This window comes from Delphinus delphis, chromosome 9 (genome assembly GCF_949987515.2).
Source record: "Delphinus delphis chromosome 9, mDelDel1.2, whole genome shotgun sequence".
Lineage (NCBI taxonomy): Eukaryota > Metazoa > Chordata > Mammalia > Artiodactyla > Delphinidae > Delphinus > Delphinus delphis.
In genome coordinates, this window is record NC_082691.1 from 56453725 (window position 1) to 56477430 (window position 23706).

General features: G+C 41.1%; 1 protein-coding gene across 9 annotated transcripts in view; it reads left to right on the top strand.

The window, feature by feature from the left end:
- Positions 1-23706, top strand: part of PALS2 (protein associated with LIN7 2, MAGUK p55 family member) — a 218525-nt gene that overhangs the window by 105056 nt on the left and 89763 nt on the right. For 2 of the 9 annotated variants that reach the window (XM_060020612.1, XM_060020611.1), the window contains exon 1: positions 8118-8271. The exons of 1 other annotated variant lie outside the window; for it this stretch is intronic. Coding sequence is in view for 2 of the 8 variants with exons in the window: in XM_060020609.1 (XP_059876592.1) it covers positions 22782-22914 (133 nt within the window). In the remaining 6 variants the exon portion in view is untranslated. Of the gene's footprint in view, positions 1-5605; positions 5723-8117; positions 8272-8624; positions 8942-22133; positions 22915-23706 lie in introns of those variants that run through there. 6 more of the 9 variants (XM_060020616.1, XM_060020613.1, XM_060020617.1 and 3 more) reach the window with 6 other exon arrangements.

A 23706-nucleotide genomic window follows, 5' to 3' on the forward strand; every position in this document is an offset into this window, starting at 1 on the left:
TAGAAGACATTCATACAATGTAAATACAGACAGACAAAATACACATGCAAATTATTGAATAGATTCAGAGTCAGCCATGAACCTCTGCCAAAACAATTGCATTAGCATATATGACTTGGTTATGTTTTCTCCCTAAGGTAAAGAAACATATGGTGTATGAATCAAAGCCTTTCCTGTGTCACCTGGTGGGTTCTCTGAAAGGTGGACTCTGAGACAGTTCAGTGTGTTCAGTACAGTAGGTATACTTGGATGAACACCTGTGAAAGGAAGGCAAGTAAGATTTGGCAGAGGGAGAAATCAATGTGGGACACAGGCCTGAATAACAGCCTCAGCTGTCCCCACGGTGGACTCTGGAGCTAAAATGGCCTCTCAGACTTGCTACCTGGGCTGAAGTGGCTGGGCCTTTACATGTCCCTGCTCCATCTGTCATTTAATGTGGACCAACCTGTGAAGGGCTTGGGGCACATCTTTGGGCATGTGGGTTTTCTGCAGCTGACGTGATCCCCAAAGGACTGACAGCTGGAGTTCTTCTGACAGCTCTCCTGCAGCTGGGGCAACAAGTCTTTCCTTAAAAGCAGACTTAGGGAGTACATCTCTACAGCCATCATGTTTTCTAAGGAAATTGAAGTTAACTGACAATGAGGAAAAAAACTAGAGTAATAATTTTTGCAATGCTCTACTGTAGATAATTTATATAAGTTGTCTTTTAAAAGTATTTCATTGACTCTTAATGTTATTCTTTCCTGGTAGGGAAGTGGATTTACACATAGTGAAGCTGAACTGATGCTCTCTGTTCCTTTTTCACTTAGTAAGTCCCCGTGCTACAAAACTATGTCACTGCAATGTGCTGACAGTTAAATAATGACCGTGTACTACTAAATGAGTAAAAGAAACTCTTTTCTTACTCTTTTAAAATGTATTTTTTATTTACTATTTTGTTTATCACTTTTTTAATTTCTTGAAAGACAAGTTCAGAAAAAATGTGCACTTTTCTATAATATAGTTCTACTGTAACAAAAACTACAAACATAGCTTTTCCACAAATCCTACATTGTTAAAATATGCAGTAAGTTTGAAAATCATGGTGATGAGTCTGAGTTAAATAACATGTTATGGAGAACCCTTAATTGTGGTGACTTGCACTATAATTCATTCCGGTTGAATTGACCTGGGAGTTACAAAGCACTCTGTGGATGAAGTGTGGGAATGAGCAGGAGCTTTGCACTTGAACTGACTTGAACACTTCATAGTTACGGAGCCTTGGGCAGGTTAATTTAACCCCCTCTTCACTTGTTTCCTCATTTGTAAAGTGGCTATGAAAATAATGACTCAAACAGGATTTAAAGGACATAAAACACTGCCACATAGGCATGAGCGCAATAGATAATTGTTATTATTCATTATTATTACCAAAGCAGGATTTGTAAAAGACCTGGTCTTTCATATTTATAAACAGCTGATATTTTAAAGAGGAATGAAGTCCCTTTACTCCCTACCATGAAGATGGCATCACTTTAGAATGGACCGTCAAGTTCTTGGATTTTTTTTTTTTAACAGACAAAACAGTTTGCCCTGACTATCCCCGACACACACACACACACACACACACACACACACACACACACACACACACACACACACACACACACACACACACACACACCCTACTTCATCTTTATTCCCAGTCCCCTGATCCTGATCATGTTTCATTCATTTGTGTAACAAAAGTGTCTTAAGGGCCTACTATGCACTCTCTTCACTTGGTTTTGCCCTCAAGTCTGCCCTCCGGTATTCTGGAGGAGCATCAGACTCAGAGAGTTTTACCCCTTGCTTCTGTGCTTAATGGCTATTCAGACACTCTTTTTTACTATAATGCCATAAGACTCCTCATAAAGACCTCTGCCCTCCAGGACTCCATGCCTCTCTGCCTATCCAATGAACCTCGATACCATATTGACACCATATATATTCACAATCTTTAAATTTTTTTCTGTTTTCATATATTTTATTTATTTTTTACATCTTTATTGGAGTATAATTGCTTTACAATGGTGTGTTAGTTTCTGCTTTGTAACAAAGTGAATCAGTTATACACATACGTATGTTCCCATATCTCTTCCCTCTTGCATCTCCCTCCCTCCCACCCTCCCTATCCCACCCCTCCAGGCAGTCACAAAGCACCTAGCTGATCTTCCTGTGCTATGCGGCTGCTTCCCACTAGCTATCTGTTTTACATTTGGTAGTGTATATATGTCCATGCCTCTCTCGCGCTTTGTCCCAGCTTACCCTTCCCCCTCCGCATTGTTTTCATATATTTTAAAATCTACTTTTGACGCCTGAGTAGAACTATTATTTTTTTTAGCTCGTATATAAATAGGAGAGCTGGAATTTGGAAGGCAGTTTGAAATGAGACTCCCAAAGGGTTAATTAGATATAGCAGCTGGCTGCTGTCTGTTAAACTCAAGTAGCTCAATTAGGGTCCCTGCCTGAAATCTGATTGCCCTTGGAAGAGCTTCTCAGCTGTAGCTTGTATATTCAAGAGCAAGAGTTCACTTCTAATTAGCAACATTTTTTTCCACTTAATTATCTTTAATTTTAGAAGTCCACCAAGTAACAACTTTATCTGTTTCAATAAATGAGCCCCCACTATGAGTAGTATTTTGCCAAGCATTCCTGTACACAGCACCCTGGATTCATATCTGCAAGTAAGTAGGAGATGGGGCTGGCAGTTGTGGTGAAAAGAGTGTTAAGATAAATATTCAAAAACAAATGATGCTATTGTGAAGCAGCATAGATAAAGGACTGTAAGAGATAAAATGTTACCAGAATTCAAATGAAAACAGTTGCCTCTGTTTAAGGTGGAGCAGATAAATTGTAGTGGAAAAGGAGGATGTGAGATGGGCATAAAAGCTTGGATTTGGGCCAGCAGAGATAGGAAAGGCGTTCCTGCCAAAACAGAGGGGGTGGAAATGTAAAGGTGCAAGATATGACTGATGTGTAATATCCCCACATGGGGGCAGGGGAGTCTTGAAAATTGTTGTGCATGACCTTGTGAATAGAGTCCCATAGGCAGTGAGGAGGCAGGGATGATATGACTGACATCTGGCATTCAGATGCACATGGGACTGGGCAAGGAGACTTTCTGTAGGGCCAGAGGAAATGCACAAGAGAACCCACTCCTATGAATGACATTGAAAAGGCAAATTTCAAGGGACCTGGGTGCAGGCTGTATCTGCTAGGGAGAGGGTAAAAGAGGCACAAGGGAAACCTGCAGGAGGGATAGAGCAGGGGGGTAGAAGTAATACATTTTATTTTAGACGTTAATTTGAGCTGTGAATGGGTTATCCAGATGGAGATATTCAACAGGAAGTTGAAAACATGCCTCAGGGGAGAGTAGAACTGTAGATACAGATGTGGAAGCACTGAAGATAGAACCCTAAGGGTCCATGAGATTCTTGAGAGAAACAGTGGTCTCTTCTCTGTCTGCACTTTCTCCCTCAAAAATCTCTTCCATTCTTAAGTGGAACATTTTCATTTAGGAAGTAGGAGAAGATGACACAAGTTAAGAGGGCAGAGAAGGAATAATCAGAGAAGTAGAAGGCGGTCCTGGGTCGTAAAGTGTCAGGGAAATAGAAGGAAAGGAGAGGTTTAAAAGGTGGAGAGGCTAACCTCCTCAGACGCTGCAGAGAAGTTGGATTGCTTGAACACTAAGCAAAGACGCACCCCACCACGATTCCATCGTGACTGGTTAAGACCCCTGACATAGCATTTATCATGTGATAATTTAATTGTTTATTATTCTCCACCATTAGGTAAGAGTAATTTGGTATTGTTAATTATTTTATTACCAGCATTTACCACTGATAAATGAGTGAATGAATGAACAAACACAGGAATGAAAATGTCAGTTGTGGCAGCAGTAAAGCGTAGTTTCAGTTGAGAGGTGGGTGTGGAAGCCACATTCCAATGTCTAAAGTAAATGAAGGGTGGAAAGGACAGGGAGATCAATCAAGATATACAGGCTGTTTTTAATTTTTGTAAGAAACAACAACAAGAAAAAAACCCCAAACATGCAAATTCTTACAACTGTTGGCTTTAATTGTGGTGACTGAAAAAAAATGAACTGCCCTTGTGTCAGGGAATGTTCTTTCTGGTGGGTAGGAGAAAGTGCTGCTAAGAATAACATTTCTGTTTATTTTGAGATTGTCTGTTAACCTAGTGGGACTTCAGAGAGATTTAGATTACAAGTAAGCCTCTGACAGATATCTATGAAAGCTAGATTAAAACAATAATACACAATCAACTGTGGTCCAAGGGCTTGTCAACCAGTGCCAGTTGGAATGCTCAGATAATTGGAAACAGTGCTCTTTAGGCAGCCAGGTGAGACTAATCTGGGGAAGCTTTAGGAAGGAGATAAATTTAAGTTGTTTTGAAAGGGGACTATTCTAGTCAATTGGCAAAGAGTCTTATAACACAGGATTAGGTATTTTAATTTGATTACTTGAGGTAATTTGGAGCCACCCCAATATTCTGAGAAGACTTGGTATAAAATATTGTTTTGAAGATGACTCATTTCAGTAGTTTTTAACTCTGGCTGTATATTAGAATTACCTGGAGAGCTTTGAAAAATCCTGGTGCCTAGCCTATGGGGCAGAACGGTGAAACCTAGAGTTGGGACCTGGATGTCAGTGTTTTTTTTAATGTTTTCTATTTTTTTTGTTTTGTTTGTTTAAATTCTCTGGATGATTCCAATAAACAGCCCAAAGTGAGAAGTACTGCTCTAAGTGTAGAGAAAACTGCAAGCAAGCAAGAGAGAGACTAGAATTAGAAAGGTTAGCAAGGAGGCTGGAAATTGGTATCTGACCTAGCTTTGTGAACGGAGATAAAAGGGGTGAAGCTAAATAAAGTATTCTGGAGGAAAGCTTGGTTGGACTTTGTGGTGTATGTCAGTTGCAATTTTTCATAAAGCTATATTCCAGGAACATCGCTGATCTTATTATGATGGATTAGTTGAAAAACAAACAGGTAGGACCTGCTAAGATTTGGGTCTTTTATTATTAGCAAAATTCTCAATTTCTGAAATGCCAAAGCAACTCAGAAGAGAGAGAGAGAGAGAGAAAAAATCGTATTGAAAGGATAGAAGATTTTGTTTATATTTGAAGGCAGAAATAAAGCCAATGATAGATGCTCTGGAATTAAGAAGCAAAATTCAGACTTTAAATTGAGTTACAGTTAGTAGAGAAATTGGTCTGTGGCAAAATTATGATCCTTTTAGAGTAACCTTGAAGAAAATGAAAAGCCAAACCATTAAGGACACTAAAAGAAGGATTCCCCATCGTTTTCAATCATAACATTCCACTTTCTTGGAACAAAGAATTTGTAAGAGGTATGGGAAATGGATGGGTAGTGTCTCAGAAATGATGACCTCTCAGAAAGGTGGGCTGGCAAGCAATGATGAGAATTCCAAAGTTCATATTAGATCCCTTTAAATTTATTCTGACATGTCCCACCTTTAAAGTTTAGAGGAAGGGCAGAATGTCATAAAGTGGCACTATTGGTTATAAAAGGTAGTGTTTTATAATATATTGTATTTGATAAAATATAGGCACTGAAAGAGAAACTTCACTGCCAAGAGCATCCTGAAAACAAGCAATTGAAGGCAGGTGTGGAGCAAAACCATTTTTTTCTGGCTCTGAGGATGAGTCTGAGTCTTACAAGCATGGTAAGTCTCCATGTAATAGCTGTCATTAATTAAAGAACAGACTTGGAACTGTAAATGAAAGGTAATTGTTCCTATATTCCCGCTCCCAAATGCTGGGTCCCTGGTACATACAGGGATAAGGGAGTTGGCTAGGACTGGTCCCAGCTGTAAGTCAGGGAGGACTACGTGTTGTGATTTGAGGGGCAGAGACTCCCCTATCTCTCCCTCCCCAAAGCTTCCTCAGTAAACTTCATCCTATTTTCAGGGACTGGGGGTGGAGTAGAAGGTTAGTACCTTGCTTCCAGAAGACCCTCGAGAAAATAAAAGTGTACTGTGAGGGATCAGGAACACACCAGAAATGACACTCATCCCCTCTCCTTCAGAGGAGCTCAGGGCATTCCCTGGGTAGGAGGGGGTGTCCTGAGGTTGACTGTCAGAAGGAAGAAGAGAATCGAAGTTGGCAGGTCTGGGTAGGGTGCAGCAGGGATGAGCCATCGGGTCTCCCGTGGGAAGCTAATGGGTCTGGGAAGCAAGGAGGAGGAAAAGGAAGACCTGAAAGTTTTGCTGATTCTCTGAGAGGAGAAACCTCATTCTTCCCTTCTGCATCCGCCTTGCCTCACTCTTGGGCATGGGGCACTCGCTACTTCATTTCATCCAGCTGGCCTGACTACAAGGGGGGGTGGGGCTCAACATGTGTCCACAGTTACTGTTTCCCTTAGTACATTCAGGTGTCCTTAAATGCTTCCAATTTCCCTTCCTCAGGTTTGCTGTTCCAGGAAAGAAGGTTCTAAATTAATAGGCTACAAACTCCCCCTGCATGTTGGTTTGCAAAATTAATGATCCTAACGGAAAAGTAAATTAATCTTTGATGCTTGGTTGAGGCTAAGAGAAAAATCACTGTTTTGGGGGCTGGGCCTTCTTAATACACCTCACCCAAAGTATTCTCTCCCTCCCTTCTGTGCTAACCACACTCACAGAGATTGGGTGGCCAGGGGCTGGGGGGGGCCAGGGGGGCTGTGGGGGGGACGGACACAGTACAGCTTGAAACTCCGTCTCTGAATCCAGAGGGCCATGTTGCAAACATTTATCAAATGCCTGGTTTATGCAGAACAGTGCAACTGTGCCCAAGAGAAGCCAGGAAAGGCTGCATAGAGGAAGCCACCTGACGTGATGTTCCTCCCATGTCAAGTTTTACTTGCACTTTCTACATTCACGGTTTGAAAAGACTGCAGTATACATTTTGTAAAATGTAAAGAACATGTTCATAGTTTCTTCAGTTTTCGGAAGGACAGCTTTGCTAAAAGCCCCCATCACAGGTCTGAGGGGTCACAGAACTCTTGGGATTAGGTAGATGTTAAGGGAATCAGAAGTTCTCTGATTGTCTTGCTGTGTTCTAGCCAGAGCCTCTGCTGCACTGCATTGCTCAGTTTCTTTCAACTGAAAAATTAAATCTGCGCTCCTGTCAAAACGTATCATCTGTACACCTGGTCACTCATCCCAGGTCACCAAGCTCTCGGCAGAGTCGTGGTGGAAAGGATGGCAGTCCCCACTTCCGAAGTGTGGGAAGGCCAGATGTTTGGGAGGATCTGAACAACTGGTGTCCTGGGAGTGTCCAGCAAAGCCGGCCCCGGGAGTTCCACGGGAGACCCAGGGCTATGAAAAGAGCTAGTGTCCATCCATTTCCTAGCGTGTGAATCAGCCGGGTTGGGCCTTCGGGAGAAAATTCGTGAAGGACATCGTCAGAGCTATAGAACCTGCCAAATACACGTCAGAACCAGGGGTGTGAGTGTGAAGGGGGAGGGGGGAGATTTTCAGAGGCTTCTTTTCGAGGTCTATTTATCCTTTGTGCCCCACGACTAGTGGGCTCTTAGAACGTAACTCTTGGTAAGGGCCGGGATGAGCCTCTTTCGAAAACGCCCAGGGGGGAGTATCTTGCTCATCAATAAATGCTGAATGACAACGGCAATTTCGGTCTGGAAGACCCGGCGCGGATTGGGTCTGGTGACCCTCTCGCGGGCGCGGCTCGGGGCCAGGACCGGGGAGACCCAGTAGAGGCGGCGGGGCGCGGGCGGCGAATCTGGCCGGGACGCCGCCGTCTGCGGGCGCTCGGAGGGGGCTCCACCTGGTCGCCGCGCCGCGGCCGGAGGGGCGGGGCCCGGCTTCCCCGAGGCGGCGGCGCCTCCTCGCTCCCGAGCGCGCACTCCCCGGCGTCCGGCGCACGCGCGAGGCCGGGAGAGAGCGCGCCGCGGCGGCGGCGGCGGCAGCGGGAGGGGGAGGAGGAGGAGGCGGAGGCGTTGGCGGAGGCGGAGGAGAAGGGCGGCTGAGGGGAGGCTGGCCGCGCGCGCGGTGGTGGCGGCGGCGCCGGCGACCTGAGCCGGGCGGAGTGGAGAGCGACAGAGGGGGCGGAGAGAGAGGGAGGCGGAGGGGAGTGAGAGCCGCATTTCCAGTTCCCAACTACGAGTCCGGAGTTTGTAGATGGGGCTGCTCGGCGGCGTCTGCGGCTGAGGAAGAGCAGCGGCGGCGGGAGGAGGGGAGCGACGGCGGCGCGGAGGAAGCCGAGGTGCGAGCCGGTGAGTTGCCGGGGCCCCCACGTCTCTCGGGTAACGGTCTAGCCGCGCGCCGAGCTGGCCGGGGGCCGCCCTGTTGCTTGCGGCTTCGCGCCACGCGGGGACCCCGGCCCGCCCCGCCCCCTCGGCACCTGGGCTCGGGCGGGCGGCGGGGGCTGTTCGGCTCGTCTCGCGCGGGAGGGGCGCGCTCTGCGGGGCCCCAGGTTCCCGGGCTGCGGGCGTGCGGGCTGGCCGGCCGAGCGCGGCAACGTGTCTGGCCCATGCTGCCGCGCCCCGCTCTCCGCCCGCGCTCCCCGGCGCGGCCCGGGCGGGGGCAGGGCTGGGGCTGGGGGCGCGGGGCCCCCTCCGAGAGCCGGGCGCGGGCGCCTGCACCCTCTGCGGCGAGAGTGGCGTTAAAGCATGAATGGAGAGCCGCGCCGGGGACGGCGGTTGCCGTGACTGACACCTTCGGAGTCGGTGCCCAGTGGGGGCGACTCCGCCGGCCTCTGGCTGCCTCTCGAGCTCCGAGTTCTTGGGGGAGGAGGCTTTCGGCGAGTTCTGCTGCCACTTCCGAGGCACGAGACTCCAGTTGTTTGGCCAGAGTGGTTTTGGGCCGAGCACACGCTGCTCCGGAGGCGTTTGCGGCTGAGGCAGTGCTTTCCGATTCTGAGTACGTTGGTCTGGAACCAGAAAGGTGCTGGCTTTTTTTGTTTGTGGCTTTTTGGGGTTTTTTTTTTTTTTTTTTTTTGGCTTTTTTGGCGGGGTGGAGGGCCAGGAGCGAGTCGATGGAGGGATCTCACGGTCGGCGTGATGACAGGATGTGGATTGGTTGGTGGGTGTTTTGGCAGAAGGACTTTTTAACACTTTCTTGGGAGTTTAGTCTCAATCTCCCCAGTTCCTTGGATTACGGCTCGAGATTACATCCATTCAACTTCCATCCTTTGGGGCACGTAAAAGGGGGGTGGGGGCAGGCGAGGAAGGTAATTGAAGGCTGATGGGGAAGCTCAGAAAATTCTCCGCATTACTTATAAACAGCTGGTTAAGGTCAAGCTAATCACGTTTTACTCTTTTTCCATGCCTTTGGGGATGGTTGGAATTTTACTTTGTGCTTCCTGTCTTGGTCTTCTTGTTATATGGCTCGGAACAGTGGAGGTGCGTTAAAATCGCTCTTCAATGGGAGTATGGTTTAGCAGCCATTCCTTCCAGTGAAATCTTTCAGATGGTCGTTGGGAAACTTCCGTATGCCGAATATTTTAGGAGAGGTAACAGGCTGTTAACCAATGCGGAGATAGTTGCAGTACGCAGGTGTAACAACAGACCTCACGGTATTATTGTATCAGGCCTGATTATAGTCATGTCTTCTGAGGCCTGATTACAGTAAACAAAGAACTTTTGTGGATTGTGTCATTTTTGAGGTCATCTGTATCTGAAATCTATCATGTATTTAAATTCATGTTTAAATAGACATTTGCACAATGTATTACTCTTTAAGGTTTATGCTGCTTTTAGTTTAGACTAGGGTTACATAATATACAAGTGGCAACATTTTTAATAGCTCTGTTTTTGTCCTATAGAGATTGCACACTAAATATCTTTATGCAAAAAAAAAAAAAACGATTCCGGGATGTCTGTGTGTGTCATTTTCTAATTGATGCCACTCAGTTGCTTTTCCACTTGGAATTTCAAAATGAATTTTTTCTTTTTTTACATTCTAAATTATATGAACACTAGAAAAATTAGGGGCTTAAGCAAGTCTGGTAGCTCTATATAAGACAGCGTCATTTTTTGTTGTTCTGTAGGCCAACTGTTGGATTTTTTTTTTAAACGAATCATATTTTTCTTAAACATTCATGGGAGCAGTTTGCATTTTTCCTGAGTCTCATTTAAGGCTGAAATTGTTCCAGAAGACTACACAGCCTGCTCTCTTCCTCCTCCCCCCACCCCTCCTTTTTAGCTTGGGATAACCAAGAAAATCATAATTGTGAGACTCCATGTATGTTATCTATATTCTGCTTTTAAAACTGAAGTTGTTTGAGCATTTACCATCTCTTTATATACTTTACCATTTAATAATAGATGGTGAGCAGAAGACAACTGAGATTTTAATTAAATGCCCTTCACTTTTTTGACATCCAAGCTTTGTTAAAAGTAACATCAGAAAATTATTGCAAGTTACAAATAATACAGGGTTAGTGCCGGTCAAAGGCTACCTAATTATAAAAACACCAAGAAAATAAATATTAAAAGAGGCAAGAGGAGCCATTTGTACTTTTTATGTCACTCGCTGTATTATAAATTACCTAGTCCTAGGTGGTTTTTTAAAAAGAGTGTCTTGCAAATTAGACATTAGGTTTTTAGCACTGGTTATAATTTTCTTTAACAAGGTGGTTCATTTGGTAAGTGACTAAATTTGTATCAGAACATCACTTCAGGTAGACGTAGTTAACTTGCAAGGGATGTGCTCGTATTTATTTCTGGAGGAATGAACACCTGCCCATTAGATAAAACAAATACTGGGCTGGGCTGAGGATATCATTAAATTATTCCTAAAAAATTATACTGAGAAAAAAGAACCTATAGATTCTTTCCTTCCAAAAATAGTGTTCACATTTATGATATCATAAGAGCAGAAAAGCATACGAGGTCTCTTCACTGATATGGTGCTAGTATTGAATTAAAGATTTGATTTCTTCATTGTAGTTACCGGATTCTGCATAGATTACTTTTGGTCAGTCTCACAGAAGCTGTGATCATTTCCCAACTCTTCCTGTTATTTGTATGTGAGACCACTGGGGGGAGACTTTACAATTTAGGTTGACCGTATCCCTCCCTCCCATACACCGCTACTAATAATCCCTGAGCACTTTGCCAAACTGCTGCAAATGTGTTGAGGAGGATGCCCTCAGAATCAAGTCTTGATCAAGGTGTCTAAATGACTTTTATTTCTTCAACTCACACCACACTCAAAAAGTACCTCTCTTTATAGATTGTGTTATTAACAGTCTACTTTTTGGTTACGTGGGCTAACTAAATATCTAACATAGTGAAAGATGAGATTCATGAATACATTAGAGCTTTCAAAGATCTGACTTTACTGATATTAATCTTAGAAGCAGTGCAGGTTTAATTACTTGCTTTGCGTATATAGATATTAGTTGTCCGGAAAGATCTGGAGAGAACACCATCTTATGTGAGCTGTACTGTATCCAAACCTCTTAAAGCTGATTGTTCTCCTAATTTAAAAAGCTTTCAGAGGAAAAGATATTGAAGCATCCTTTGTACCTAATTTTTATCACATAGGGGAAGTTCTTCCTTTATCTTAGTAATAGAGATAAGATCGAAACCCACAACTTTGTTGACTATTAAGCTGTAGCTATTCTCAAGAGGTACAATAAAGTCAAAGAAGTCTAGTTTCCAGTTTTCTCTTCTGACAATATTTAACTTTGTTAACGTCCAATTCAATAATAGTGAACTTAGCAAAGGATGTTATTTTTATAGTAGTTTAGAAAGGACTTAAGTTTTTAAGTTCTTCTTTAAGACCTTTGTGCAGCCTTGATCATAGTATATAGATTCATTCACAGTATAAGTAGTACAGAATTTGAAGTAGTTTCTACCATCTTTCCTAGTTTCTTCTTTTTTAAGATGGCTTTGCATTTTTTTCTTAAAACATTTCATAATCCTCCAGAAGAGATATTTTCTGCTTAGGAAATGCTCATTCCTAGCTAACCTCAACATTATGTTTAATACTTGGGAAGTAGTTTCTAAAGGTCTGTAAAGTTATCACTGATGCAAAGCAAAATGAGAATTAAAGACAATGTAGTGAGTTTTTCATAAAGCTAAAGTTATTTTCAAATCCTTTCCTCTGCCTCCTAGTTCCTAATCATGGTCTGATTCCTACTTACTTTACCAACTTACGCTTTTTCCTCTTAGATCAATTACTCCATTACCACTTCTTTATCATTCCCCCTTGTTCACTATATTCCACCTACACTGCCCTTCTTTTTTTCCCTCAGAAATGTCATGGCTTGTTCCTGACTTAGGTCTGTTCCCTCTGCCTGGAATTCTCATCCTAAAGCATGACACAACTGGCTCCTCATCATTTCAGGTTTCAGTTCAATTACATTCTCAGATGAGCATTATTATCTAACCACCCTGTCAGAATGGCACCATCCTCATTTCCCTGTATCCCATTACTTAAATTTTTTTCTGCAAACTGTTTATCATATCTGAAATTGTATTTTTATTTTATTATCTGTATACTCTCACTATAATGCAAGGTCCATTAGAACAGTGATTTTTTTCTCTTGTTTAACAGTATATGCCAAGAACTTAGACTTGTTCCTGGCACACAGCTGTCATTAAACATAAACCTTTTTTTAAAATTTGAGGTTCTATCCCTCCTGAGGCTTTGGTGTTAAAATGTTCCTTTATGAAATGATTTGAGTAGATGATAGTTGTAGTAAGTAGGCCACTTTTGGCTGTAAGTAATAGAAATCCATTCTAACTGGTATGAACAAAAAGTGAGATATACTGTAAAGATGCAGGAGTGCCTAAAGGAATCCAAGGGTTCAGACTCTGGGACTCCAGTGCCAGCTGGATACACTTCATCTCTTCTCTTTACTCTTCACTGTGCATTTGCTTCACGTCTTCTAATGCTGTAGAGGACCACTTCCTAGTCCTCGTAATAGATGGCCACCAGCAGCTCCTAAATGTTCTCTGCACCAGCCCAGACAACAGGAAACAGATTCATCCAGCACCCATCCCTCCCCTGTTCAGCAAACTATACCATGTTATTAGAACTTGCTTGTACTTGCTGTAATCATGTGAAATAGGATTGGGCAGTCAACCCAAATAGGTGCTGCAGTAATAATTCATTTTCACCCTTGACTACCCCCCCCAAAAGGCTGGTTTCCCCTCTTTTAAATTTTGCTGCTATATGTAGTTGGAAGATTTGAAAAGCACTGTCCTGGGTTTATATAAAAGAAATGTCCTTTTATGGAAGGAATTTACCATTTGGTTGAGGATAATATATACATGAAGGAAAGAAAATGGCATGAACTGAGGAAAATATTTGCAACTTGTATAACAGACAAAAAGCTAACTTCCTTAATATATGAAGAGTACCTGCAAATTCATAAGAAAAAGACCAACCATAAAGTGGGCAAAGATCATGAACAGATAATTCACAGAAAAGGAAATTCAGATCGTTCTTAAACATATATATCAAGATATTCAACCTCACACACAATATAAATATCAAAAATTTAAACTATGAGATACTATTTTCACCTATTAGATTGACAGATCAAAAAAGTTTGATAGTACATTTAAAAATTTTTTATTTTATATCGGAGTATAGTTGATTAACAATGTTGTGTTAGTTTCAGGTGTACACAGATTCAGTTATACATATACATGTATCCCTTTTCAAATTCTTTTCCCATTTAGATTATTACAGAGTATTGAGCAGAGTTCCCTGTGCTATACAGTAGGTCCTTGGTTATCTGATAGTACTTTTTTTTTTTTTTTTTTTTTTTTTTGCTGTACGCGGGCCTCTCACTGTTGTGGCCTCTCCCTTTGCGGAGCACAGGCTCGGGACACGCAGGCTCAGCGGCCATGGCTCACGGGCCCAGCCGCTCCGCTGCATGTGGAATCTTCCCGGACCGGGGCACGAACCCATGTCCCCTGCATCGGCAGGCGGACTCTCAACCACTGCGCCACCAGGGAAGCCCCTCTGATAGTACTTTTGAAGAGGAGAGAGACTAACAGATGTTCTCACGCATTGCTGGTGGAAGTATATATCAATAGAATGTGATGTGATTGAAATTTCTGAAGATTACTGAGGTAAAAAGAACTACCTGGGAATATGTATAAATTGGTGTAGCTTATGGGAGAGGAAAGAACTAACTTATTTACCTGAACACTAACTTGTGTTGCTTTATTTTTGGCTTTAATCATGAAATAAACCCAGGCTAAGGTAAAGCCAGCAAGATTCTAAAAAACAAGGGCTTCCCTGGATGCAGGGGACACGGATTCGTGCCCCGGTCCGGGAAGATCCCACATGCCGCGGAGCGGCTGGGCCCGTGAGCCATGGCCGCTGAGCCTGCGCATCCGGAGCCTCTGCTCCACAACCGGAGAGGCCATAACAGTGAGAGGCCCGTGTACCGCAAAAAAAAAAAAAAAAAAAGATTCCACACATACACACACCCCGCCCCCCAACACACACACAAAGGAGATTTTTTTTTTAAGGATCATATTCAGATCCCCTTCCCAGATCTCCTTTTCTTCTACTCTAGTACTGGTGAAGTTTGTGTCTAAATCACTGAGATTTCCATATACTTTGTATCTTTTCAGAGCCTTGTACTTTGTTAGCTACTTAGTAACACTTAAGTAAAGATTGAAGTGAACAGGGCTTAGCTTATTGGCTTTTTATAGCCACTTTATAATTTTATGCTTTTGGAAATCTTTTGTAAAAAATGATTTATAATTTCACTTAATATATGTACTTCAGATTTTATTACAATAAATGGTCATAGAACACTTTTATAAGTTTATTATATAATATATTAATGGAACTTTTACATGGTTACTTTGTTCTATGAAATATTGTTAGATCTTAGTTGGGTGGGAAAAATGTTGTGGAAAGATGGGGGAGGGCAGCTGAAATTCATGGACCTTTCTAGAAAAATTTGTGAGAAAGCGTGAGGAAGATGACTGAGCAGATCAGGGCCACATGCTTAGGAAAGGAAAAGTAAAGAGTGAGGGATTTATAGAAAGTCTGTGGTGGAACCCAGAGGGGCTACATCTTGGGAGAAGTTTTAACCTAGGAAAGTGCTGTTGATTTAGTTGATTGCATACTTTGAGGATACATTATATCCTTCATGAGACTTTAATTCTGTGGGTCTTTTGCCACGAATTGGCTCTGATACAGGGATTCTCTACCTGAGTGGGTATCAGAATCCTTTAGAGTTATCTCACACCAAAGGATTCTAACTTAGTAGGTCTGGAGTGGGGCCAGAGCATGTTTATATTTTTTAAACCCCCAAGAGCCAATATTTGTAAAATAATACATCCTATAAAATATTCTTTTTAACGACTGAATCAGTCAGCATAGCTTTTATGGTCCTTTACCATTTAGGTAACTAACCTCAGAAGGTCTGTCTCACCTTGGTCTCTACTTTAGCCAGATTGATAGCTCTACAAGCATCTAATTGATTTCAATTGCTTTGCTCACTTTCATGCTTTCCCCTTCTTTGCCCCCTTGTTTCTTCTCTGCTAATAAATGTTTAAGCTTGCCTCCCCCAAGAAGCTGTCTTTGGCTGGCCTCATCCACCATTTATCTTTTCAGTATAGGACAAATTATAACGTAACACTGACATAGCTGGTAGGTACACATTATATGAGGGGCTGATTCATGTGTTTTCACTCCTGAGTCTTGTGTATGTATTCCCCTGTTTTACTGTTTGAACATCCTTATTTTTTCCTCTTGCTACCAAGAGCTTGGAGCTTAGACAGAGTTGGCTTAGTATCGATAATGGCATCGACAATATATTTGAATCCTTACTATGTTTCAGGAGCTTTGCTAAGTGTTCTCCACACATTATCTCATTTGCTTATCAACAGTTTTTTAAAAATCAAAAACCCTTTTCTGATTGAGTTAGTTTCCTGTGGCTGCTGTAACAAATTGCCACAAACTTGGTGGCTCAAAACAAAAGAAGTTTATTCTCTCACAGTTTTGGAGGCCAGACATCTGAAATCAGTATCATTGGGCCAAAACAGGGTGCTCCCTGCAAAAGCTCAAGAAAAGACTATATCCCTTGCTTCTTCTACAGTTGCTGGTGGTGCCAGAATTCCTTGGCTTGTGGGTGCATCACTCCAGTCTTCAAGGGCAGAATTGCAAATCTCTCTCAGCTCTGTTCTTATCACATTTTCCTGTGTGGGAGAGAAGGAGAACTCTCTCCTTGCCTCTCTCTTATAAGGACACATATGAGGCCCCCCCTATTGTTCCAGGATAATCTCCCCATCACAGGATCCTTAATCACAGCTACAAAGATCCCTTTTGCAAATAATGTAACATTCACAGGTTCCAAGGACTAAGACATGGATATCTTTTGACTGGAGCTCTGGGTCAACATTCTTATATAAACTTGTGTATTATCAGTGATCCTAACTTAGGAGCAAAAACTTAAAAGTTTGTGAAGGAATCTGAGTGTAGGATCCTTGTAGTGTTTTGTGACTCCTGGATTGTTTACAGCTGTCTTGCTTACACTTAATTATACAACAATTTGGATTTTTTGTTTTCTTGTTTTGTCACTTGCTTTCTTTGGGTTTTTCCAAAGCATTCAACTTGGTTTTCATATGAAGAATAATATAACTCTCATGGTCTTGTATCAAATACAACATATATATATATATATGATGTGTGTGTGCGCGCGCATGTGTATGTGTATAAAGAAATCCAATTTCGTACAGAAAAGAATGGCTCTCTAAGATATTGCAAGTTCATCTTCCAGTTGTAGCTCATTTAAATAGCTTCTCATCTGGTGATACGGTGAGAGCTATTGTCACAGTTACTTCCAGATTTTTGGAAGTTTTAGAAAATTTTAATACTATAATGACAGTTTATAAATTACTTTATTGCTGTTACCATCTTAATGCTTGAGTTACTTTTCATTAACTGTAACAAATATTATTTGGGGTTTTGCTTACTAGCAAAACATTTTCACTGTTTCTTATATAGTGAAATGATACAGTTTCTTGAAACTGGGTACTTTATTATTTTTTTACTCAGCAAGGCAAGATAGTTAGCGATATGGGTTGTAATTCCAGTTTTTCCAACTTCCAGTTCTTTTACTTTGTTCAGAACACAGAGCTCTGTGTGGTATAAACAATACACTTGCTGGCAGAGATTCTGGTGTTACTACTAAACTCAATATACCTTATCTCTAAAATAGGGATTATAACATCTACTTTATAGGGTTGGTGTAAGATTTTAATTGGATAATATATGTAAAGTGTCTAGCACAGAGTCTGGTACAGTAAATATCAGTATCCTTTTCTTCTCTTACTGTCTGGTACAGTGTTACATGTACAGTGGATAATATTTGTTGAACAAATATGTCTTCAGTGCCTTTGCTTGATTCATACTTTCACTTTTTTCTTTCCAGTGTAAGAGCTATGTCTGTTAGTAAATATTTTTTAAAAGAACTTTGCTTTTAAAGTAGTCCAGTAAGTTATGTGCTGTTGACTAAAGTTAATAAGTCTTATTTTTATATGACATTTCAGTGTGTTTACAAAGGCAAGTTAAATATTGGGTGGAAAGATGACTATGTAACCTCAAAAATTCCTTCCAACGTAATCTAAAATTTTTATAAAATTCACACAATCCTGAGTTTTCCTCCTGCTTTCCCCCTAAAATCTAAAGAAGTAAGTAGTGTTTGAAAATGTAGCACTTTGTTTGGAATGAAGAAAATGACCATACTTATAATATGTTCATAATGGTCCATTTATCATATAATAGGAATTCTTTAGTATTTGGAATGAATGTTGCTGTCTTCAAGTGGATTTGTCTTTATTTTACCTTGAATATGTATTTTTATATACATACAATAAAATGTTTTACAGGAAGTTTCATTTTACATAAAACTATTTGCCTTTTTATTCATCTATTAAATATCCTGTCTGGGACTTTGGTATAAGAAACTTGGGTAGCTGAGTTAAAGAAATTTAATTCATTGAAGTTGCTTATTTTAGAAAGTAAATGATGGTCATGCGTAATTTTATATAAGTTGATTCAGATGTTTTTTGTTTGTTTGTTTGTTTTGTTTTTTTGCGGTACGCAGGCCTCTCACTGCTGTGGCCTCTCCCGTTGCGGAGCACAGGCTCCAGACGCGCAGGCTCAGCGGCCATGGCTCACGGGCCTAGCCGCTCCGCGGCATGTGGGATCTTCCCGGGCTGGGTCACAAACCCGTGTTCCCTGCATCGGCAGGCGGACTCTCAATCACTGCGTCACCAGGGAAGCCCTAAACCACGTTTTTAAGAAGGTTGGAACACTCTGGGAGGCACATGGGCAAAGCCATCACAGTATGTGCTTGCCATCCTTAGCACTGGGTTCTTGAGAAACCCAAGGTAGAGAAATTTTCCCTGAAGGAATTTAAACTGTTGTGGGGGAAATAGGATTAAGGAGTCTGAGATTGTGAATGAACCCTTAAAAACCTTATAAACTTTTAATGTCCTCCCAGTTAAAACATTAAATATATCAAACAAATTATCGATGACATTTTATGCAATTCCGTTTGGAGATCCCGGGTACTATACAACTAGTTTCCATTTACCACTACTTCCTTGAAAGAAATGTTTCAGGATTTCCAGTCTTGGGGTAGCGGGGGACAGGAAATGCTTCATAAATCCTAAGAAGCATTTTTTAGAACATCTTATTCAGAGCCTTTCTTATTTTCACATAAAGGTTACTAACTTCAACTTGTGTTTCTAACTGTTGTTTTAGAGATAGCATAACTTGGATATTTGAGGTAAAAGAATAAGCTTTTAGTAACCTTTATTTAACTCAGCTCGCTATAGCCAAGTGGGTATTTATAGTTCCTTTCGGTCCGTGGTAACTTCATGCCAGTTCATGTCAGAACGTGACATAGTGGGACACTGACTTGGCTCTGATTGTCCTTCCATTCTCATCTCTGTTCTCTCCTTCCCAACAGACTGTGATTCTAGATCAAAGGCTGGAAATTTGTTTTGTCTCTGTTTCTATCTCTTTTAGGAGTGCCCAGCAAATATCTTCTACTCTGCCATCTCTTTATTTCCCTTCCAAACCTGCAGTTCCCTCTCTTCCAAAATATCTCCAGAAACAACAGCTTAGAATTTGTTACACTCAAGTAGAAATCTTTACCAAAAGTAAATCTGTGTATATATGTATATACTGGAATTTCACATAATATGAAGGTTACTTTATATCGCTGTTTGAGGGAAGAAATGGTCTTTGTGTCCCCTCAGCCAAGCATTGTCCCATGATTTTAGGCAATGCTTGATATTTATTATTAAGCAAATTAGGAAACCTCAGAAATTAGCATATAAGTAGTGGTTTATCATGTGCAGCAGACTGTAAGTTTTGAGATAGTTTAAGAAAAGAAATTCTTATCTGTAGGGAGGGACTTGCTGCTCATTTGATTGGATTAATTTTTGAGATATGTCCTAAGATGCTTTTAACTCTAAAACTTTGATTGTAAAAAAGCAAGAAGTGGGGGCTTCCCTGGTGGCGCAGTGGTTGAGAGTTCGCCTGCCAATGCAGGGCACACGGGTTTGTGCCCCTTTCCGGGCGGATCCCACATGCCGCGGAGCGGCTGGGCCCGTGATCCGCAACGGGAGAGGCCACAACAGTGAGAGGCCCGTGTACCGCAAAAAAAAAAAAAAAAAAAAAAAAAAGGCAAGAAGGGGGCCATCAATTGATTAGGTATTGAATAGCCAAGAAAAAAAGAATATTGTTGGGTGAGGTAACATGAATGAAGGCATTTGGGTGGGAATGAGATAATGTGGTTGTAGGTATAGGAAGTAAAAAGATCAATGTAGTCAGGACAGAGTTTGTATTAGAGAATAGAGGAGTTCAGTTGAATAGATGGAAGGCTAGATTTTTTTTTTTTTTTTTTTTGCGTTATGCAGGCCTCTCACTGTTGTGGTGGTCTCTCCCGTTGCGGAGCACAGGCTCCGGACGCGCAGGTTCAGCGGCCATGGGTCACGGGCCCAGCCGCTCCGCGGCATGTGGGATCTTCCCAGACCTGGGCACAAACCCGCGTCCCCTGCAGCGGCAGGCGGACTCAACCACAGCGCCACCAGGGAAGCCCCAGGCTAGATTTTTAAAAGAGAAATTTAAGCATTTCCAGATGGCAGAAAGCTCTCTTTTTCTAATACAGTATTGTCATTAAAATGATGTTTTAACGTGATCTGTGTGATAGTCTTATGCTGAGTGGATTACAGCAAAGAAGAGAATAGTAGTAGAAGACTTGGCAGTGGTAATTTAAAGGTGAAGCAACGAGAGCTTGGAAGACAGGTGGCAGAGAGAACGGGGAGTATAAGATGAATACAGGGAAATTGTGAATTCACTGTGGCTGATCAAATGGAATATAGAGGTATTTTTCAAGGTAGTTTTCAAGGGATTCCTAGGCAAAGGACAGTCCCTGGATTTTCAGGGTTTAGGGATCTTTTCCCAAGATAAGCCCTGTTCTTGTTTTAAAGGTTCATTTAGGTTCTTATTTTTAAGTAAGTTGTTACATTCCTTAGATTTAAACAGGCTGTTCTCAACTATATTTGACCCTTTTTATTATTATTAAAGGATAGAAAAGTTCTTTTGAGACCACTTACCTGGGTATTAACTAGTAAGTCAAATTATATTTGGATCAGCATGATATACTGTTAACTTTCAAAGGAAGGGTATTTACCATAATGATGATGGAGGCGCTGTGTGCGTGTTGTCCTGGAGGGGAGGGACAGAGAAACTAAAAATTAGGAAAAAGGGAAACTTAGAAAAGCAAGACGCTGATAGTACAGATGAAGATGATAAGAATATTACACCAGGAATATTAAATTTTAAAAGCATTCAAATGCCTGAAAAACAATTAAAACAGTGTTAGAAGTTGTGGGGAAATATGAGAAGTATGTGATTTCAATTTTATTATCAGAAGGCATATATAAAGAATGGTCATGGGCCTTTCTCTCTGACATTTTCTTTTTTTTAATTTATCAAAAAACCATATAGTAAATACCTCTTGCAACCATGATGATACTTTCTCTAGAAAGCCAAATTATTATGAGACATTTACTGGGTGATCAAGAAAAGTGAGGTGATTTTGATGCTAGAAACGTCAAACTTTATTAGCTTGGTTTGCATTGTATTTCAGTGTATATTGTGTAATTGTGTATATTGTATTTCAGTGTGATCAATGTATATTCTAAAATATACCACTGATTCTTTAAGGGGGGCAGTTTTGCTTCCCATGGGATATTTGGTAATATCTGAAGATTTTTGGTTGTCACAGTTTGGATAAAGGTGCTTATTAGCATCTAGTGCTTGGAGGCCAAGGATGCTACTAAACAATTCATAGGATGGTCCCCCATAACAAGGGACCAAAATGCCAGTAATGCCAAGATTGAGAAACCCTGGAATATGGAGTAGGCAAGTTCTTCCTGGGGAATTTTAGAGACCTGGTCAATTTATTATTTCCTTTTTTCTAGATTTGACCAGGTATTGCCTTCTGTTAACACACTTTCTTCCCACAGCTTACAATACACTTGATTGTCACTGTTTTCTTTATTGTGTTCTTATCCTACGGCTATATCTTGGATACTTTGATTAGACAAATATTTCCAAATACTTCGATCTGTCTTCTCTTAGGGTGACATTTTTCTGCTAGGACTATGTATCTTGTGTTTCCTTTTACTAATTTAATTCTTGAGGGATCACCCTATTTTCCAATTCTGAGGGCCTCGTGATGCGATTTCTTAAGTACTTTCTTTTGTAAGAAGGCTTTTTCATGTGCTTCAAGTCCCAGGTCTGGGTTGAGCTAGTTCTTAGAGTCCAGGTTTTTTTTTTTCTGATGATATTTGTATCCATTCTAATATTTTCGTGCAAGGTAATTTTTTTTCTGACAATATTTGAAACTGTTGTAATCTTCTATTATACAAGTTCATTTAAATGAAATGTTTAACTCCTAGAAAAACCATCTAGGAGTTATTTCTTTTAGAATAATTTTATCCCTGCTTATAGATAAAGATTACCCTACATAAAACAGTTGCATATGAAAAGGTATTTTAAAAGGTATTAGAATGGTTTCATAATGATAAGTGAAAAACATTAGGAACCGGTTTATTTTTTTCCTTAACATACCTCAATTTGATGTTCATCTAAACATATTGGCCATTACTGCACTTAAAATATAAGTGCAGTATGCCTGTGTGTACAGTTGACTGTTGAATAACATGGTGGGTGGTGGGGTGTAGGGGCTGATAGTCTGGATATTTATCATTGGTCCTCAGCACCTGTGGATTCAACCAACCATGGATCGTGTAGTACTGTAGTATTTACTATTGAAAAATAGCCACGTGTAAGTGGACCCACACAGTTCAAACCCCCATTGCTCAAGGGTCAGCTGTACTAGCACTCTGTGTACGGAAAGGAATAGGGAGGGAAAGCAAAAGTATAAAGAAATTATGTAGTAGTCAGGATGTGATGGATCCGTATTGTGTGTGTGTGTGTGTGTGTTGAAAATTTGTCATCTTTGAGAAGCGAAGTTCTGGAGTAAGTGTAGGGGGGTTTTTTTGTAGTAAATATTTTCTGTCTACTTGTAGTACACATCACTTATATCTTAATCTTCCATTTTCATCTGTGCAAATGTTTCATTAATTGACCTTCCGTCAGTCTAAAACTGATCTGCCTCACTGATAGATCACTTGTTAAAAAGAGGCTTTCATTGGCTTGTTAAGCGACATATTCTGGAACTGCACAACAGAACCATCCTACCCCACCACTTCAAATGTGCGTAGTTATTGTTTTGAGTCTTGACTCCTTCCTTGGGCTTCTTTCAGCCGTGGAGAGCACCCAGTTGCAGCTGCTGCCTCACAAAAGAGGTTTCGGATCCTCACTGCATGAGCACACAACCAGCGTCAGTAAGTCTGTTTTAATTCAGGAGATACTTTGGCTAAGAAATATTTAAATGCTGGAAGGACTGCTCTTCTGAGTCTAGGAATTGTAGGGTAGTCTGATGCACTGCTTTTATCCTTGGTGTGCTGAGCAACCTAGTTTATCTAAAAGGAGAGATCTATGTTGACTGATGAGCAGGACAGCTGTCCCTCCCATTACTTGTTTATATAAATTTATTTTTAATTTTTTAAAAATATTAATGATAAACAGTTAAAATAGTACAGAAGGATGAATGTACAATGAAAGTTTCAAATTTTCTGTTCCCAGTTTTACTTCATAGCGTTATTCGTTGATAATAGCTTCAGATTTAGTCATATCAGTAAAGTGTTTCTCAACAATTGCTCTTTGGCATCTTTGGCAGTACTGTGCTTTGTCTTGTGGGGTTGTGCTGAGCACCACTTAAAGTTTAGCGCCCCTGTTCTCTACCACAGCCATTGGAGCATCCAAGATGCCCTCACACATTTCCATGTGCTCCTGGGGAGGGGAGCGGTACTTACCCTGGGTGAGAGTTTTGTAAATTTTAAAATTATGCTGTGTGTCTTAGAAAACATGTGTCTATTTTTTCAACTTTACCCAGTAACTATTGACTCTACTATAAAAGAAGAATATTTGAGCAAACATGCACTTCTCAAGGGAGGCCCAGAAAAAAATCCACTTGGGAAGAACTGCGCTTACCTCTGATGGCTTAGATTACAACATTTATTCAATCTTACCTGCATTCCTTTATGATAGTATTACTCTTGTGTTTTCAATTACCT